The 21184-nt window shown below is 50.2% G+C and overlaps 1 protein-coding gene across 1 annotated transcript; it reads right to left on the bottom strand.

The window, feature by feature from the left end:
• Positions 1 to 5422: 5422 nt before the first annotated feature.
• LOC11175834 (uncharacterized) lies at positions 5423 to 9623 on the bottom strand. Its single transcript, XM_061647641.1, has 7 exons — positions 9481 to 9623; positions 9221 to 9354; positions 8654 to 9119; positions 8465 to 8563; positions 6362 to 8374; positions 5709 to 6258; positions 5423 to 5607 (listed from the first exon to the last, which is right to left on the bottom strand). The coding sequence occupies exons 1-7, from the start codon at positions 9621 to 9623 to the stop codon at positions 5470 to 5472; spliced, it is 3543 nt and encodes a 1180-aa protein (XP_061503625.1). The 3' UTR covers positions 5423 to 5469.
• Positions 9624 to 21184: the final 11561 nt, after the last annotated feature.

Raw genomic sequence — 21184 nt, 5'->3', positions numbered from 1 at the left:
TTGCGTTCCCGCGTTCGTTTTCAATCAATCTCCCCCCGGGCCACAGAGCTGGGTGTGAAAAAAGGCAAATAAAGCGCTTGCAATTGCACATTCGCCAGTTGGTGCCGCATGGGATCTGGTGCACAGTGGCCCAAGAGAGATTCACCCCGTGTTAGTCGGCCCAACAGTAACGCAAAAAAAGCGCTCAAGCTAACACACTTTGCAGCCAGCAGGCAATGAAAGAATGGAAAACGAGTCAACAACGGCGCAAATACGGCACGTGTGTGTGTGTGTGTGTGTGTGTGTGTGTGCAGGTTCCATTTCCCGTATGACATTCGCGAATATTAATTGCATCAATTTTGAACATCACTCACACGTGGCCGGCGTCGCGCGGCGTCCCAGGGCCAGCGTGGCGATGATAATTAATGTAATTTTAATTAAATTTGCAAATTCGAAAATATACTGCCCGGGATGAATTTATTCATGAGATGCGATTGATGTACATTTTTACAAGGCGACAGCAAAAGCTACCTACATGGAACGACGGAAGTGTGGAAGGTTGGAATGATGGTTGAATTTTTGCAATATCGCAAACACGGACAACGTGGCCGCAGCTCATCTCGCGACGGTCCGAAGCGCGCCAACATTAATCGATACTTTGGCAGGTGTCGTTGGACCCGTTCTTCCCCATCCTCCCCCCCCCCCCCCATCAGTCAGTCATTTATCAACGTCCGTCCTAACCTGCCATTAAGCTTTTATCGATCAAAGTGAAGCGGTGGTGGTCAACGGTCGGGCGGGTTAGCGTCAACCTGCCCGACCGTTGGCGCAAAAGAATATGATGAATAGTGTGCCGGATGGCAGGATGGCAGGATGGCCACTCGGCACAGCATTCAGACAGCGTTCTGTGCGCCTTTGCGGAGCTGTCCTTTGGTGACAGCGCGGTGCCAAAAAGTGATTACTTTTGCTCTTTCGCCGTGGCGAGCCAGCTACTTCGCGCGTGCTGACCGAGGAAGAAACTATCGCACAAGGTCGCAACGTTGGATAAACGATGATGAGCATGACGATGATGATGCTGGTGCTGGTGACGATGGCTTCGAAGAGTGCAAGAACGCAAGACGAGTCAAACTATCGATCGACTATGGCAAAAAAGGGGGTTTTGCTGCAGACTACCACGAGACCAAAAGGGCAGCGGCTGTCATCGTCGCGAGTGAGTGAGTGAGTGAGAAAGCTTAGCTTGGATTTTCTTAAAGATAAACTCATAAACATTTAATAAAGCGAGCGCCAAAGGTCACGGCGATCTCCCCGATTCCACTGATGAATATTTCCATACCGCCATGGAGCCAAAACGCCGACCCGCATCATCATCACATCCCACACGTTGGTTGGTTGGTCGCTTCTCGGAAATGGAGACGCCTGGTGCGCCTCGGTCAGTCGAGTGATTTATTGATTTTCTCTAATTATGTAGCGGTAAATTTCATTCCAGGCCTGTTGATAACTTAATTACGTGACACGTCAGGCAGGTTGGAGTATCGAACGAATGAACAAAAAAAAGCGAACGACCAAGAGGCGACAAAATTGGTCGCAATCGGTCGAACCCAGTATGAGCGCAGTATTACAGACAAGACAAACGGGCCGGCCTGACCCCCCCCCCCCCCCCCCCCTGGCTATCCAGACTCCGACTCAGTGGTTCACAGTGCCTCACCGAGCTGATTGTTGTGCTTCCGATCGCCGCACACATCCATAACTCACCGAGTGGTTTAATGGCGCGGTGGCCAAACCCCGTTCAAATTTCAGCCCCGTAAGTGCAATGAGTGCGCAACACAGCGGAGGGATGATGGCGTTCGGGTGGTTCCGCTTCTTTTTTTTCTTCCTCTGCTCAACCCCTTCCACTTTTACAGACAGAGGGACTCTCTAACGCACCTACTACACACACACACCGACGCATAATGGGCTCAGTGTGGCCGCGTGGTGTCCCAGGCCCGCAACCGCGGCACCGTGGGCCTAGCCGAAAACAATCGATTTCGATTTCGTTCCAGACCGCTGAGATAAGGAAATTTATTGAATTTATCAATATAATTTTTACTGATCAAATTTATTACAGCCCATCCATTGTTTCGGACCGTCCCGGGGACGAACCGCACGAAATGCTGAACGATGCCTTAAACAGTTGCGTTTCGTGGGAAGGAAAGGTGGCGAGGGAGGGGGAGCTGGAGGGATGTTCTCCCCCACGACAGCAGAAAAAAAAGAACTGTGGGGTGGCTGTGCTTACTCTACAAGATAATAATGGTACGAGCCTCCTTTTCAGCTCTCTATCTCCTTCTCTCTCCCTCTCACGAGGGGACAAAAGCGACCGTTTCGATAATAACGGGCGCAAGGGGAGGACAGGCGGAAACGTGTTTGTGAGTGAGTTTGTGCATCGATCGTACTTGTCCAGCGTCCCTGCGAAGCGAAAGTTAAACAAAAACAAATTTTAATCGATATTAAATGTGAAAACTTTTTCGATCGTGTCGATTTTCGGGGGCTGCCTCGGTTTGCATGGCTGTTTTGGGGCGTTTTTCCTCTCCTTCAGTTTTGTTATGGGGGGGGGGGGGGAGAGAGAGACAAAGCCCGCCCGATGTTGCCATTTCTTCTTCCGTTCCACACACCCAACCCAACACAGCGCCATCGAGCAAGGCACATATTTTTATACAATTCTGTTTGAATAGATTGGAAGCACGCTTTTCTTCCGGTGCGTGCGTGTGTTTGTGTATGTCTCACTTCCGGGAACCCACCGTAGCGGAACTTGGGGCAAGTGTGCCACCTTAAGCATTTCAAGTTATAACTCACTAAAACGTGTTTTTCAAAAGCCGATTCAAATCTCATAACCAATTTACATCTATTTCCTCACTTATGAATGAGTTTCGCTTGAAAAAAGAGAAAACAAAACAGTTTTTGAAGCGTTTAAAAAAGGGTCCAAAAAGACGTTGTTTTTTGGGCTATGGGGCAAGAGTGCCACTCGTATGGGGCAAGACGGCCACCTGGTTAAAATAACCGTATTTCTTAGATAATTATAAATTATTACGTTTGTACCACTAGTGTATGTATTCCTACATGTATTTAGTTACCATTGAACCCTTTTTGACCACCAACTGTACCACAATATGGTTTGTTACTGTTCTGTTTTTCTGGCGTGGAATCCGCTCACAATAGCGCACCATTCCGCAGCACGCTACAACAATGTTTACATTTTTGACAGATCGCACCTATGAAAGATGGTGGCACACTTGCCCCAAACAGAGATGGCACACTTGCCCAAAAGTTGTAACTTTTTTGAAATTGAATTTTTCAGTGACAAAAAGAAAGTTTTTTTCAACTAACCCCACAAAAAAAATCCCGTTTTCTCAGCTATACGGTGGTGTAAATATTTTCTCGGTTGATTGTTCGCATGATTTTTGAGAGCTTATTTGGTTGGATTAAAAAATTATAATATTCTGCTCAATTTTGAAACTCAATATAAATCAGTTCAAAACAATGGGAAATATCGATTGGTCTATATGAAATTAGGCTCAGAATACCTAGTCATTGGAAAGCAACCAACTGTATACACAATTGATCATTAAACTAAAGTTTTTAAGGTAAAATGCTTGGTGGCACTCTTGCCCCGTATGGCACACTTGCCCCAAATTCCGCTACCAGTCCATGCCATCCACTGGATGTTTTTCCCCGCTGATCGGTCAATGTGTGATGAGGGATTTTCCTCGCCCCCGCCTTCTGCACTGCGGTGTTGATGATTGCCATCTCCTCTGTCCCCGTGCCAGCAAAACGAACCCGTGCAAAGATAGCCCTTTCCCACTACCGGAAGCGTACCGAGCGTCGCAGTACGATAACGCGTGACGCGTGAGGAGGAAGCCTGGTGGTGAGTAGGTGACGGGTGAAAGAAAACAGCAAAGCAGAAATAAAACCATCACACACTAACTTACTACCTACCCTCACTCACCCTGTCCCCGTCCCGTCCCCCTTGGCCGGATGTAGCCACACCACTCGCCAGTGCCGCACAGTAGCCGCAAAGAGTTTGGCGCATAAATCAACATATCTGATCGAACAAATTTGACCAACATGAACGCCCAAACACAATCGGCTATCGATAGATGTGGGGTGTGGACGGGACGGGACACAAGAATGGAAGGAGGGTGGGTGGATGGTACAAATAACATTGAAGTAAAATGAGAGCACTGGAGCATGCGAGCAGGGGAGCAAAATTGATGAAAATAAAACTCCCGCGTGTGTGTGTGTGTATATGTTGGATGTTTGCTAATTCCTTTGTTTATCCGTCCTATCGATGGTACTTGCAAGGGATAACAAAAGCACTACACAACGGGGGATGAGCGAGAAAGTACGATCGAACACAGCATCACAGTATGAGGTTATTTGGAAAGATATGTTTCCATTGTTTGCATGTTTGGATAATACCGAAAGAAAATAAACAATTCTTGATTTTTCATTGTGCATGTTTGCAGCTAAAGTTGCAAGTATTACATCAAACGTAACACAACATAGTTTGGGATGAAAAAAAAAATGCATTAAAAACACAACTGTGGCGTTGCAATGTGCTGTACATTCCAGAGTGTGCTGCAGCAAATCAATAACGTTTCGAAAACTGATGGATACGAGAGTTTACACTCCATTTCAAACGTTAAATCATTCATCGACCCATCAGCAAGTATCAATCACTCCGTCCAAACGGGAGTAAATGGGTCCACATTTAGGCCCATACTATACAAAGTGCATCCGTCATTGTCCTGACGACTAGGAAACCCTGCCATAATCCCTACCTCCTTACCCTTTTTCCTCCTCTTTTCCCCCCGCTCTACAATGACATTGCTGACTGCTTGCAAGTACATCGAAAATACATCAGACGCTTTAACGGAACGGATAATTTAGACTTTTGTGTAGGGCTGCCCATTCTTGAAAGCTTCGTCCATTCCTTCCCTTGCCCACACTGCACACTTCCGCTAATGGCAATGCTCAATTCGACCCAAGCACAGCAATAAACAAAGCAACTTGAACATTGTCGAACCAAAAAGGAAAGGTGTGCATGGGGGATGATGATGACTGTGTGCCGGAGCCAATGGTAATTGGATTGAAAACGAGTCGGACAGCCGAGCATGACGATGATTAATGCTTTCGCTGGGGGCGGGGGTTTCGAATGAATGGAAGCGCAAAAGCCTACGGTCCACTCACCCGGGGTGTTTTCTTTTTTTTCTCTCTTTTTGGCTTACAGCAACCCATTTCCTTCGGGCGATTCACAATTGGCGGCTGCACGAAATGGCGTGAGCAATGTCGAAGAAACTCAGCCGCCAGAGCAAAGCTAACTGCAATTGGCGTGATTTTGTAATACATTAATGATAGACCATTCCGTTCGGAGCACGATGATGACCGGGTTCGGCTGTCGGAGTGGGGGGGGGGGGAGGGGGGCAGTCCACTACAATCACTACAATTCGGAGTGTGTGCTCACGAGTAGCTGAGCAGCTGGAGCTTCTGCAGCAACTGGCCGACGTTCCACTGTAGCAGGGCGGGCGTTTTTGCCAGCACCTTGCGGGACGGTTCCTCCAGGCTGTCCTTCAGCAGCCCGTAGCAATCGGCATTGTACTAATGGGAGAGAGTGAGAGAGAGACAGACAAGCACAATACAACAGCAAATATAAGTGACGTGTGTGAATTACGCGTCGAGAGCTTGCTAACGCCACTCACGCTTTGCTCCTCGGGACGGGGATGGTACGCGAGCAGGATCTGCTCGAGCGCGTCCGAGCACAGCTCCTCCACCTCGACGAACTGTGACTTAAGTGGCGTTATCATGACGGTGCCGAATTCGGGCTCGTTCCGTCCCTCGATGAGCTCGCGGCCCAGCACGAGTGCGGTCCGTCGATGGGCGTACCGGTTCCACAGGCAGGACTGAAAGTTGTGCGTCAGACAGAAGACACCGAGACAGCGCAGATTGTGCGATTCCATCGACGGATGCTTCGGGCTCGCCGCCCGCTCCACGCCGGGGACGTAGAAACAAGTGTCCACTTGTGGGAACAGGTGCACATTCATGCGCTGCAGAAACTTCTCCAGCTCTTCCAGCGTGAATGTCCCGTCGCCGGGTGGCAACACTTCCGGTGCCGGTGCTTCCTCGAGGAACAACTTTTTCGTCTGCTTCTTCGCGTGCTCCTGCAGCGCCAGCCGGTAGCCTTGCGCCGTGACGTAGAACACGATTTGCAGCGACTTGGTGGTGAGCGTGAGGGCCGTCGTAAGGTTGGCGCTGGAAAGAAGTGCAAATTGAAACAGCAGGCCCGGCGTGCGACCGAACAGTAAATGGGGTTTTTTCTTCCTCCTTCTTTCTTTCTTTCGCTCTCTTCACTTACATCCTGCCGTGGCGTCGCATGTCCCAGTGGACAAATGGAATGTTGCAGTACTTGCGCGCGGCCAGCCCGTACACGCCCAGCCGGTCCGTGGTGAAGGTTAGCAGCCGTCGCTCCGGATCGTACGATTGGTTGCGGATTGGCATCGTTGACCATCGACCCGGCTCGTGCTCGATCAGCGCCATCGCCTCCTGCTCTTCCTGCTCCTGCTGGGCGTCCGACAGTGCCGTGCTGTCCCGCTGGGCCGTGACACTGCCGGCGGACTTTCTCCGTTTGCGCTTCTTCTTCTCATCCTGCCCCAGCGACGCCTCGCTCACCCCGGACAGTGTGCGCGTTCGGCCGGCGCCCAGCCCGAGCGGGTACTTTTTTGTCGTTCGAATCTCCAGCCACCGTCGCCGGGGCTTGGGCTGAACCATCGCGGAAACATCGCCCGCCGGTTCCGCCTCCTCGCCCGGGACCGGCACGGGCGGAAAGTTGGGCTTTTCCTTCTCGCGCAGATACTCGAGCAGCAGCAGAAAGGTGGAGAACAGTTTGCACAGCCGCTCGTTCGAATCATTGTCCAGCATTGCATCCGTCGATTCCATTCGCCGCACGAGTGCCTCCATTTCCTGCATCAGCTCGGCGGTGATGGCGGCCTCCGAACCGTCGTACCTGTCGCCCACCACAAGCGGCTGGCAGAGCGGCACGGGTGGATGCAGATAGTGGGCAGCCTCGTCCGCTGCTGCCAATGAAAATTGTTGCAATTTTTCATCCATTTCCTGCGCCACCAACGCGTCCGTGCCATCCTGCTCCTCCGTGCCATCCGTGCCGTCGCCGCTGTCGATATCGGAATCGATCGGAAGTCGCATTTCCGACAGCCCCGCGTCTTGACCGTCGGTGAGAAATTGCTCGTACTTGCGCACCAGCCCGTCGCGTGCCATCTGCTCCCGTTCGCGTGCCTTCCGCCGGGCGGTCCGCTCCGTCAGCAGGGCGTACAACCGGTTCAGCTCCGCCCGGAATCGATATCCTTCCGGTACGCGCGGCAGCAGGTGGTCGCGGATGAGATAGTGCAGCCGCACCTCCACCGGTATGTCCATCAGGCTAAAGTCTCGCACGAGCTTCGGTTCGCCGACCAGGGCGCGGGACAGCCGATGCTCCGGGGCGGCAAACAGGAGCGTCGCCTTGTGGGCCTCGATTTCGTCATACTGCAGGTGAAACTGTTGTACTTCCGGGGTGAGCTGAGTAAACTGTTCGCCTTCCTCCCACCGCTCCCACCAGCAGACGGTCGGCTCCTCCCACCAGTGACAGTGGGCCGGCAGTTGGAGCTCAATTTTAATCAACCCTTCGGGCTCCAGCGCTCGGTATCCCTTTTCCGTCAGCTGCAAACCATCCGGAACGTTGGTGTAGATGAAATCGGGCCTCGGCTCCATCGGCTGGGGCAGCCTGTCGAACCGGGCCAGCTTGAACACGCCACCGACGATGGCATACTCGCGCAGGTTGATGTAACCCGGCCGAAGGGGTCGCGCTTTCGGCGAAACGCTCGCTAAAGTGTCCCAAAATCGATCCGCTTCCTGCCGCTCAAACTCGGCGTCAATGTCAACCTCGGTCTCGTCCGTAATCACCGCTGGCTCCGGCTCCGGGACCGGTGGCTGCTTTGGTGACTTGCCCTTTTTGCCACCGGCTTTCGGGGCGGCGGCGGCAGGCGTCTTCGTGTCCTTGCCCCCTTTTTGAGCTTCGAGCGCTTCCGCCTCGGCCTGTTTACGACACTGCTCGGCATCGTAATCTTCCCGTAGCTTCCGCAGCGCTGTCAGTCGCTTCCGCTTCACTTCCTGCCGTTCGATCCACTCCGCTTCCTGGGCAGGGATCAGCTCCACCGTCGGTTCCAGCGCTGGGATGGTGTGCGTCGGGTCCATATTGCTGTGGTGATCGAACTCCAGCCACATTCCACGGATTAGGCAGTCCTTCAGATCCAGTGCCGGGGGTCGATGCAGCACCAAGCTCAGCGGGACCATGTCGATAACTTTCATAAGCTGATTACTGGGGATCGGGAAGCCGGGGAAAGGGGGAAGATACAACGATGAGTCCCGATGAGGCCGACGTTCACATGCAAGCCCGCGTGATGCTTACTAATCGGGCGCAAGTGGATCCGGACGAAAGCTCCACAGATACATCGACAGCACATCGTCCTCCTGGAAGTGGAAATCACTCATCACAGGATCCAAAGTCCTTTGCGAGAGAGTCCACACAAACAGCGAGAGGATTTAGCTGGAATGACACTACCGAATCCCCTTAACCGACCGACCGTCCCTAACTCACTCCATATCCCGGGCGATGTTACTGCCAATGCGAAAGGTCATCCTGTCCAGCGAATCGCTAATGAACTTCCGGATTTCGTCCCGGGCGAGCGCGACCTCGGCGGGCATCGTTTCGTGCCGCGGGCCCTTGCCTTGCACACTGTCCTGGATCGATGCCAGCACGGCCAGCGCCTCCCGGACGGTGGGCAAGTAAAGGCCGCCTATGTTCCGGAAGACTTCCCTCAGATCTTTTCTCGTCGTTCGCTTCCGGCTCGGGTCTTGCGTCAATGGGCTCCGTTCGTCCGCTGCCAGCGTCCAGCTGACCGAACTCTTTTCGAGCGCTTCCTGCTGAAAGCGCCACCGGTACAGCGCCTCGCGCAGCAGCGGCGGGCTGGCCGGGTCCGGTGCGGTCCGGCAGGCCAGGAAATCGGTCCACTCTTTCCGCTCCGCCTGCTGTCGTTCGTGGTCGAGCGCTGCCTTTTCGAGCCCTGAAGATCAGAGTTAGTTATTGTCCTGACCCCGGGACCGGGCTTGTTCTGCTGACCCACGCGCATCTTCTCCCCATTAAAATAAAGCCCACTTTACTTACGGCGAAAGAACTTGACCGTCTCGACGAGCAGCATGCGGCGCTGGTTGTATTCCTTCAGCTCGAGGGCCACCTTCCCGTGCAGCCGGTCCTGCTCCTCCGCATAGCGTTCCTCCTGCGCCTGCCGCAGGGCCTCGCTGCATTCAAAGAAAACGCACAAACACACACACAAACATACAAACACACAGAAAGCAGAATTGGTGATAATTCAAATCATAACAAACATGGCCGGCGGCCAACACTGTATCGCGAGAAATAATTACAGCAATTCTTCCGGCGAAACTTTCGGACTTTTGGCTTTCTGGAAAGAGCAAGCGAACAAGCGAAAAAAAGGTCGTAAAAGTATGCGAGTGCGAGCGGCCGGATTAGGATTTATGATGGAAAGTTTCTCACTCACCTTCGGCATTGTTGGGGGAACGACGAAAAAACAGGGCGGACGAAACGACGAGCAAACGAGCAAATAAAGAAGGAAACTGGAAGGCGCTCGCGCCTGCTTTGATTAGAAGTAACAATGCAATCTCGATGGAGTGTTGGAAACTTTCTACTGGCAGACGGCAAAACGGCAAAAAAGATACCCTTATTCGAGACTTTTCGTGAGGAAAAAAAGGAGCAAAACGGTCCGACCAGATTGGTAGAATTCTTAAATAATAGAGAAGTTTTCGATAAGCGAAACAATTGACAACTTCATCCCAAGTTGAAGCAGTTCGGGAAGTGGCCTTGTGGTTCGATTGCTCCGCCAGGTGTGTTTCCTCTCTCTCTCTCTCTCTCTCTCACCGGCCTTCGCAGCAGGGGGGAATGGTGGATAAATTAGACATACAAATAGCCCACCCCCCCGACCCCCGGGGCAACGGTCTGCACTGCACTCGTCAATAACATCCGTTTCCGATCGGACGTGACTTGGGTGCACAACAAAAAAAAAACCCTCTCCTCGACGGTTCACAAAGCGCGTCCGGGATTGTTTCTTTTAGCGAACGGCGCCATCCCAAACCCGCGTAGCGATTACACACCCAAACACGCGTGTGCTAGCTCTGTCGACGATACGATTGCGTAGTGATGGCATGTGTTTGTTGTGCGTTTTGAAGCTACATTACCGGACGAATCGATCCGCTTTGGCCCCGTTTAATGCGATCGATCGAACGAGCACCTTCAAGGGGAGGGATTCGTGCGCCCCTCGTGATTGGAAGGAATCCCTCCCTGCCGTTTGATGAACTTGGTCCCTCGGGACATCTCACTTGCTGAGTGTGTGTGTTTTTGTTTGTTTTGTTTAGCGCAGGAAACCTGCCCAGAAAGTGTGGTTCGTAAGGTTCATGAGATGAACCCAATCGCACTAAATGTACTTTAGATCGAAGCGAGTAATCCTTCCGTGGGGAAGTCGGGCGCGTGTGTGTGTATCTCGAGCATCCCCGTGGGTCGATCCACGTGTGCGGCCCAAGATGATTTCATAAATGATTCATGGAAAGGACATAAATATAATCCAATCAGTGTCCGGCATAGCGGCCCAAAACCCGAACCCCTGCCAGTCGTACGTTCCTTTTTGGGTCACTACTATTCCGGTCGGCTCTGTCAGGCACTGAAAAGTGAAGGCATTATTTTGGGGGGGCGGTTCCGGAAGATTCGGGTTCTAAATCTACCTGTCCCATCAGCCGGCACGCGATATAATTGCAAATAGATTGATTCAACCAGCATGGCGTTTCCCCGGATTCGCGTGGCACGGCAATACGGTGGGTCAAATGGCGAAGAGAAATGGCGGATTATTGCACGCTCCGAAGATGGGGAAGCGCATTTTCGGGCAGCATTAGAGCCAACTCCCAGCGGTCGGAATCGATTTCCGATCCGATTAATGGTGTTAGCGAGACGGGAACGATTGAAACACAACATCACAAATTGAAAAGTTAGCTTCGTTTACTTACTTTAATAAAATTATCCGTAAAAAGGCTATTGAGAGCTGCCAGCCGATTGTTGTAATTGTGTGCTAAAGCAACCGTTGCGGATGAACCATTTGAGACATTTTAAATTCAAACGTTTCTCAACAATAAACGGCGCACCCATTCGCCGACACTCCGAGCTTACGAGCTTGTTCTGATTTGACGTTTATGACGTTGGCGTCTCTTGTTTTGTTTGTCCACCCAACGTGAACGCCAACGGAACGAGGAAGCGCGCCAGCAACGTAGATAAAATTTATTTGTTTAGCCATCACCCGGGCGCGCTGCTTTAACGCTGCTGCTGCAAGCGCACCGCAGGGAGGCTTAGGCCCCGGAACTAAGGCATGAATGGCAGCAGTAGCAGCAGCAGCAGCAGTAGCAGTAAGCGTGTAAGCAGCGAGAGATTTATTCCCTTTCCGAAAAGGCTTTTATCGAGCGTATAATTTTAGCAGGCCCATAAATTGGAAGTAAAACTCGAGCAGGCTCGTCGAGACCACTCGGGCTGTTTGGAGGGGATCGGAAAAACAGATAAAGGGCGGATGAGCGAACGAGAGAGAGCGAGCGAGTGAAAGAGATGGCACAGTAAAGAAGATTGAGATAGCTTCGCTTTCAGCACGTGCACTCTAGATAGGAGAGTTTAAATTTGACCAAATCGCCTTACATCTTACATGCCGATGGAAGGGATGCGGTGCTGTTTATTCCATGAATGAACGGTGCATCCGGTTGCAACCACAGCCAGCCAGCTCTATTTAAGGCACCACTCCTTCGTGGAAGCCTCCCAGCCTGGTAGTGGTTTATTTTAAAGCCAACCTTTACCCAATTCAAGACACTCACAGACACGCAAGCCCACAAATGGAAATGGCTACTGCTGGCCAGGCGATCGTAAATGAAATCATTTCGGCACCGCACACCTTCCACTGAATATGAAAACGGAGACACTTTGGTGTGCTAGAGCTGGACAGAGAATGAACGCTTAATGGAACACCGTTTTTATTTTTTTGGTGCGCTTTTTTGTTCGCTTCACCACCACCACAGCAGACTTCTGCGTGCTAAACCGATCCTCTCTAAGCCTTCCTTTTTCACCTCTTCCTGCGGCAGCACGGGGTAGGGTGTGAGGGCGCGCGTTTTGGCGGGTGCTACGCGCGTCGCTGGCTGTGGTTATTTATTGTACAATAAATTACTTCCAGTATGAAATAAATGAGAATTATAATCGAAAACAAGCGAATTGCGAATTGTTTGTGACGCTGGTGGCAGCAGCAGCAGCAGCAGCAGCATGAAAACCCATCGCCGTACGGTGGGTGGCTTCACTCTGTGGTCATTTGCACCCTCTGCTCCGTGCCACTGTTGCTGTGAGACCACAGTATTGCTATTTTTCCTGCACTGTATTTGGTGCGACCGTGTGTATGTGTATGTGTGTGTCGGCAGCGTTTAATTTGTGTTATGTTATCCTCAAAACAGCGGGCACAGCATCAGCCCACAAAGCACAAAGTCAACAGCGAAATTCATTTATTACAATCGTGCTGATTAGTGTCGTCGAACGGGTTGAACGGTGGCGGGTAGTGGTAGTGGTGGTGGTAAGGGGCTACATGGAACACATTTATTTCCCTCGCCGTACGTTATTAATCACACCCACTATGAGGCCATTCGGTTTAGTGTGTGCGTGCGTGTGTGTGGTGGTGGCAGTTGGGGTTTGCATTACGATCAAATTAAAATATTTCCTCTAATGTGGTTTTGACGTTACTCAACTAACCAAACATTAAATTGTAGTTGAAGCACAAAAAGGACAAACGAAACTACAGCGCCGCGTTCCGCTCCAGGGATTCTAAACGCGCGCCCGCAATGAATGCAATTTGCAATTTGAATGTAAATTTCTGTGGGCAATTCCTGTAATTATTTGCAAAAAAGGCCCTACTGTATCAAATAGTGTGCAGATGAAGCAGATGAAAGGATTCAATGCGGGGAAAATAATGCATTATTGCACAGCTAGTATTCGAATTCCATGCTTCGTTGGTTGGGGCATTGAATAGAATATGGATCAATCTGATGTACCAATAGAGAAAAACAACATAAAAATCACCAATGCTGCAGCTTGTCTGTGGACAATTAACCTTCCTCTTGTGCATCATGCGCAGCTTTCGCTCGCGGCTGCAATCATTACAAAATCCAGCTCACTGTTTGCTCTGCCGAACGCCGCCATCTAAGCTCTTTTTAAATGCATTCACACAATTTGCAGCGAGCGCATCGTTAGTAAAACAAAGCATGTAATGGAAGGGGTGTATAAAACACACACAAAAAGAGTCACGAGAACCAACACCGAACACACTCAAAATGGAAGAAAGAGTGGAAAACCCCCCGTTCCAGCGATTCCTCAATTGCATCATGCATTAAAAATGAAGCTACCGCCGCACACATTGCCACCGTTTTGCCACCCTTGCGGGTGAACAGGGGTGAGACTGACCCCGAATAGGTGGGTCGAGGGACGGAACAGCATTTTCATCAATCAACCAAGCCAACCAACCCGACCGACCGATGCCTGGCGGGCAATCCCAGCACCGTAGTCTCCGAAAAGCCCAATCACCACTCCACTCATTGGCACTCACATTTTGTTGCAAACAGAATGCACTTTGTACACTGCACGCCCTCTTCCTCTCCCCCCCCCCCCCCCCCCACGATAGTTATGGAGCAAAAATATTTGGCCAATTTCACGGAAACAGTTCAGTTGGGGGATCGGTCGGACGGACCTTTAGCCCCGGTAGGGCAAGCAGCGCGAAGGAAAAACGAAAGGAAGGATGGAAAATGGAATCAGCTTTTCATTTCCGTGGGCATCTCCTGCATCTCGAGCTCCACTCACTGGCGGTTTCGAGTTGCGAGTTTTGTAAGGAGTGGCGTAAAAAGTGGGCGCATATGTTTTCTGTGCGCGCAAATCGACCGTTCGAGTTCGAGCTGCAACGCTAATGGAAGCGAGGGAAAGGGTTGGGTTGGTGTGGGTGTGCCCCGTAGTGCGGTGTGTTGTGTGTGGAAACATATTTTCGTGGTCGATTACGCTTTCCCGCGAACCCCTTGGCCCCTTGGCCCGGCAAAGCGAGCCCGCGGCGGTGCATTTGTAGCAATTTAGCGTGAAATAATAAAATTACTCGCAACTAATCGGAAGCGGTGTTTGCCATTTCCGTCCGTTTGTTGCCCCGTGGCCACAGTGCCAGGGAAGTGCAACGGGAATGGGATGGCATATTGAATTTTACGGTAGAATTTGCCACTGGCAGTGTAAGTGGCGGTCCGCGGTAGATGATGATAAAATCGATACACCCCTCGATTGAACCCTTTTTTTTCTTTACTCAAGGGAGTGGAAGAACGTGTTGATGGAAAAACGAGATCCCACGCGTTGGCCGCCAACCTCTCGCTTTAAAGCGCTCAAGACATGGTCGATTGAGCTGACCATAAATTCGGAAGACTCTCCTCCTTCCGCGCGAGGTGCTGAAAAGTGGAAATGATGTTACACAAACACACACTCACACACAGACACGGCTTCACACGTTCCCAATGATGGATGGGATGATGTCGAACAACCGCGTCGAGCTCGTGTACATGTTGTTGTGTGTATGGGGTTTGATGAAAAATGACCACTTTTCACTGAACGAACCCGAAATCAATCGTCCCGAATGGGAACACACCCATCATGTCCCTTTGCCACAGCTACTTTTCCAACAGTTACTTCCCTCCACACGACCACCTCCTCGACCGCTCGGGGAAATAGGGTTTTAAAATTGCTTACCAAACTGTTGATTCTGCAGTGGAGCCTACTTTGACGCGAATACGCGAATAATTGACGCGCCAAAATCGGAAACGAAACCAACGCGCGGCCTGCCATGATCGATGGCCCACCGGCACGAGCATATTACGGCGGCGTGGCGATAATGGAGCACAGCCTTGGTGAATTAGCAAATTATGGTCGTGATTAATGCATGGAAAACACCGATCGGAATCGCGAACCCGGGGAGGGAATGTGAAAAAGTGTAAAACTAATTGCAAATGACAGCACGCTTGTGATGAAAAGCATTAGGTGAAAATTGAACAATATCGATGGGTGGTTGGGATAGAGGTTGATGTATAATGCAGCTGAATACTTTTAATTATGTTGCTTGCGTTTAGTGGAAAAACGCACCATTTGAATACTGTATCCATTCATTCATTTATCGGTCTTTTATCGACCGTTGCAAATATGTTTTCAATCATTTGAATTGCAGAAAACATTTTTGTAACGCTTCAAAACAAACAACAGCCCAATGAAGTTGACATCCATTAGGTGAGATTGCCAAAGTTGTTCAACACAACAACAGCAGCAGCAGAATTCGCATCAACACAACTTAGCTCATCATTCTCAATCACAGATCGAGTCCCGTTGTCCGAACGTTGCAGCAACACACAAACTAGCCTGTTCGACAGGACAGGAGGTTTTTGACTGGGATATCATAATTTACATATCCCTGCCCATAACTCGTGACGAACGGCCCGGCGCTGGCCACCCGCTCTAATCCAGTCTAATCGAGCGGATCGAAGTTTTCGGGCTCTGGTTTCGATCACTATTTGGGCTGCAGTCGCATAATTTATTTGCCCTTATAAATCCACCCGCAGGGCAACTGGTTCTGCTACTGCCAGGACTGTTGATCCACTCTCCCGATGGAGTCGTTTTCTATAGACACTTCCCTCGGCCAGCGATTGCTCGACGAGTGGTATTTTGATCCTCATCGCAGAAACATCGCAACAACATTGGGAAATTTTAGCTTCAGTGGGTTGTGCCCGGTAGAGGCCATAATTTTACTGCAAATCTCCATCCATCTCCATCAGCGAGGCTTTCCGAGTGGGTGTTGGGGGGGGGGGGGGGCTGGGGTTGCTTTTGTTCATATACAGGCAACCGAACAGCAAAAAAAGGCGAACCCACATCCACATTGCAGCCAATTTGGAGTTGTACAGGCAGTTGGCTGACACGGGATGGGTGGAGTTTTCCTCGGGCTTTTGAAACAGTTCCCGGGTGCCCAGTACACCCCTCACACCCAGTCCCCTGTCTTTTCTTTTTGGTTGATGTTGTTTGCAACCCGTTCGTTCGGGTTTCCCACTTTCAAGCGGATTCTTTCGCGCTGCAAGGGCCATGTCAACGCAGACCGCCGTAGGAAACTTTTTAATAAACCCATAACAGATCGATAAATCCTCCATCTCGCTCATACATCAACTCCTTCGCGGAACGTCATGTTGGCATAGCCACCGGGTCGGCCCTTCTGTGTCTGTGATGGACGCCTGGCATGGGTGATGTGCCGTCGATTTGCCACACAAAGGCTGTAGTGAAGTGTAAAACAACATCCGACAAAAATGTCACAACAAATTATAGAAAAAGGAATTTAATTTTGAGAATGCTTCAAATATTTGATTTCTGTAAGGCAGGCATGATAAACTCACGAGGTTTCCTCCCTTTCGCTCTCTCTGATAATATTGAAATATGTAATTAACTTTGACCATTTTATACTTTTTGTTGATTTTTATGACACATTCGCATTAATGAATGTTTGTAAAAATAAAAAAAAAAAACTTGTAAAAAATAAGCCACATGTATCGATTTCTCCCATAGTGGGACCTCCTTGCCCATGGGTACGATTTATTTTCATCGCTTTTCGGCAATGTCACACACGACAACGGCGATGCTTATCGTCAATCGTGAGACTCACAAAAACACTCCATTTCGTCTGCCGGTTAGAAATACCAAATCCATTTTTTTCTTCTTTTTCACTCTCATTTCGCCTTGCGGTATTGCTCGGCACTAACCGCGGCATTTCAGCCCTCCTCCAAACGGACCAGACCGGTCTGCCAGAGCCCGGTCTGCCGGCAAAAACCAAAAAGCAACTGAACAATGACGGATGCCTCGACCGGACGGATTGATGGAGCACTAGCGCTGGAGCTGGAGCAAAATAAGCACTGTTAGGAAAATCTGCACGAAAAGTCAGTTGCAATTTGGCTTTGCGCGGCGTTTCGGTCGCGTTTTTCGTGGTGACCCAAGCGACGGCCGCGCGTTCAAACCTTGTGAACGACCAAGCGTCTCCATTTGGTCGTTGCGGGTAAGCAAAACACAGCGACCCCGGGAGGAGAGATGCGGTTTGGCGGCTTGGGGTTCCGTGTGTGTACGGTGTCAAGTGTGTGGATTCATCATCATCTTGATTTTCCTGCCCGCGTGCCCCGGGGGGGCGTTGGCATAACAGGGCCGGGAACTACTCGTACCAAGCACGGCAGAGCGATTAAAAGGAATTAAAGTGATTAAAACTGAGCACGTTGTTGAGATTCGCGACTTGTCGCGACGGAAGGTGCCTGGCGCTGGCGCCTGTTGAGTCGATTGATCGTGTGTGATTACTGGTGAAATTGTTAAGCCCATGCGTTACTAATGCGCTATTGATGTTGAGTTTGGCTACCAGCTATTGAGTCGAACAAAGCCGACAGTGCTGTTATTATTAACGCTAAATGGACGCACATTGAATATTAATTATGGCGTTCCATTCATTTGATTCTTCAAAAGATTCCATCTAATGTATTGTTATCAATTAATTCACACAAAATCATTATCAACGTGTTGTACATCAATAAGCGAACAATCAGTAACTATTATCCCATTTCATCAATTAGTATAAAAGCCTTTTTTGTTACTGCTTCCTGAACTTGTAATAGCATGATTGTATTGTTCCCAAGAACATTCAAAATATTTATGAAGCATTTCACATAACTAAAAAATCAACAAATACCTTCATTCATACATATTTGTTTGATCTGCCAATTGTTCTGAGTACGTCGCATGATAAACTATTGCAATTGGTAAAGCTCCCTACAAAGTACCCCCGGACAGCAGTTGGTAAATTGTTGCACTTCCCGCAACTACCCTCCCCCCACCCCCCTCCCCCCTCCTCCAACCACAGTCAAAAGGGGTAAAATTATTTACCTGCAGTTTATTATTGAATTGTACCGACAGAACGTGACTCAACGTTGCTTTTGTGAAAGTGTGAAAAAGCCGTACAAAGTGCCATCGGTTTAGTGGAACAATCCAGCTGCCTGCGCTTCTGCATGCGTCCGTTCAGAGACGGCGATGGTGAGGGGAAGAATTGCATTGCATGCCCCCCCCCTCACCCCCTTGCACACTATTGCACCCGATGCGGTTCGATGATTCGCTTTTCGTAGACCGCAATTCGATCGAACAGGGAACAAGGCGGGCAAATGAAACAAGCGAACAATAGATTCCGGCCGACAGCACTTCCGGAAAAAGTCTTGAAAAGTGCCAACAATAAAGCGGGACTGAAGGTGTCGGTAGTGGTCGGTAGGGAAGAGGGAAGAGAATGCAAAAGGGTGGGGAGTATGCAACTTAAACGTAATGGCATGATGCAACGGCGCTCCGTGCCCAGGCCCAGGCTGCTGCTGTATGGGAGGAGGCAATGTTGTCTGCTGCTGTCCCTCCGTGGAAGAGGTAGAGCTGCTTTGGAAATATGAGTGTCTGCCTCGTGCGCCTGCCCCAGGTGCCCCAGGTGGAGGTGGAGGCGGGTGGCGGGGGGGGGGGGGGGGGAGTAAATGGAAGAATGGAATTTCCATCCGTGCAGCTATGCCGGTTTTCGCAACTAGCTCGTAGGCATACTCTACCGGCCACCGACATTCCCTCCTGCAGAAGGGAAGTGGAAAATGGAAACGATAGAAAGGCTAGTTGAAAGCCTAAAACATCGTGCAGCTTTTTTACGACCCACTCCACAGCCCCCCCCCCCCCCCTACCATCATGTCTGCAAGGCAATAAGCAAATTGGGGAGAGAGGGAACAAAAGGAAGGATGCGGAATTGGACGAACACAGCAATGGGAGGACGAACGAAGTGCAAGTTATTCTCGCACCGGTGTAGTTTATCCCGAAGGCATCGTGTGAAGTATTATCGTACGATCGTATTTATTCACCGAGTTTGTACCACATCCTAACGGCCTGCCCGCCCATCCGTCTGGTTCATTCAACCAGCCCGTACATTGGAAAGTGCATTTAAGTTCAAGTGTTTCTCTCTCCTTTTCCCTTGCAAGTCCTGCACGAATCCTGGTTCCTTTTTTTGTTGTATGTTGCCACTGCTACTAGAATGAATGATACATTGATTCATTTCTTTAACCGAGTCTTTTCATAGCCGAGTCTACTACTGGCGCTGGTGACGACTGAAGCACAATGCGTCTTGTGACGGTGATGGTTTTCATTTCAATTGCTTGTTTCCGCTTTTTCCACCCCTTTAAAACATGCCTAACACAACAACGACAAACAAAAAACTCCAATCAGGTTCGACGGGAAAGCCGAAAACGCCTGGCCGAAGGGCGTATAACTCCATTTACTAAACAAAGTTAGCAGAACTGGGGGTTTTTTGCCCCCCGTTTGCAATCAATCCACTTCTTGCTCGAACAAACGAAAGGCTTTAACATCTTTGCTTAGGTTTCGATTTCTTGTGTGTGCTTCCGTGCACGACATGACAAGTCAATTGTGAGAATTTAAATGTTATTTACTTTAGGTGCAAACAACCGAGCAGTGGTGAGAAAAAACTGTTTCTGCACACAAATCATGTGCACGCTGGGAGCAGCTCCAGTGAAACAATTAGTCATTCGTTGTACTTCCGGCTAATGTTTATGCAAATAGCTTGTCTGTCGGGATCGCGGCATTCCCTCCCCCTACCGATTTCCTAATCCCTTCCTTACCCCTTTGTCCAAAGTGTTTGTGTGCGGAATTCCAGCAAAAGCGTCAGGCAAACCGGCACCGAATGAGGGCCAGCGTGGGCCGGAAGTGGAAAATGCTACACGTTGACAGCAGCGCGTAACAAACGGCCCGCTCCAACTCACGGCATGGATGGATGGATAGATCGATCGTTGTTGCGATGAGAGAAAAATCGCTCAACAAATTATCACTATTAATGGGCGGCCGGGAGCGAGTCTCCCGATGCGTCCGCTGCCAGCCTCTTCAGCCACTCATAACCATAAATCAATCCCGGATTCCACGTTTCATGGGGAGGGGGGGGGGGAGGGAGGAGAGGGTTGGGCTTTGAGGTTCAGTCGATCCCGAGCCCGATCCAGGCGAAACACTTTTGCTAATGACAGCGATGTCATCCAAAGTGTCCATAAATCGTATTTAATGAGCTCGAACATCACTCACTTTCGGCAAAAGGCGACAACTGCGCCAGCCCCCATATCCTCACGTCCCCCGGTGGACCGGTGGCCGAGTGGTGACAAATCAATAACCGGAACCGGGTTATGTGAGTATCCTTCTTATCGCTTACCGCAGAAACTGGGGATGGTGGTGGCTGCTGGGGATTGCTGCTGCTGCTACTCACTCTTCTCATCACAAGTATCCATTTAGCATCCGTTGAAAAGCGTCTACTTTATGACCTTTTTTTTCTCCTCCTTTTTCCAGGAAGTGATGATGCCTCACACACCAGTGGCGACCGCTGGACCGAATAAAGCAACCGAGAAGTCGAGGTCGGCCATTCAGAAGCATGGGTGTGCGTGTGTGGTTTCGTTATAAAATCACTCTGGAATAATCGCTGCTGGAGGCTTTATCAATTATCATTCCCATTGACGCCATTCGGCGCACGTTAGCTGCTGACTGCTGAGTAACACACCGTGCCATCGCCGTCCTTTAATGGGAACACAGATGGGTGTGCTTGTGTATGTGCTTGAAAGCACGGTCAGTGGGAGCGTTTAAAAGCCTGTCTCGTCGGTTTACCGTGGAAACTGTGCCCCGTAGCCAATTAATTGCGTAATTTCGCATTGTGCTATCGATTGAACGAACGCGTCGGTCGTTCGGTACTACTTCCCGGTTCCGATCAGCATTGACCTTTTCTGTTGCGTACGATTTGCAAAGTACGATTTGAATCGATGTCAGCGAGGAAACAGACCACACCAAACAGTTAAATCCGTGCACTAAACGGGGGCTCGTACCAGCTGACCCATGTCGCATGGTGATCATGTAATTTGCATAATTAGCACACGACTAACTCATCGTGTCAAACAACTCCAC

Source organism: Anopheles gambiae, chromosome 2, assembly GCF_943734735.2.
Source record: "Anopheles gambiae chromosome 2, idAnoGambNW_F1_1, whole genome shotgun sequence".
Taxonomy (NCBI): domain Eukaryota; kingdom Metazoa; phylum Arthropoda; class Insecta; order Diptera; family Culicidae; genus Anopheles; species Anopheles gambiae.
Note: the sequence above shows the minus strand (reverse complement) of the source record. Positions and strands in the feature narration are given on the sequence as shown.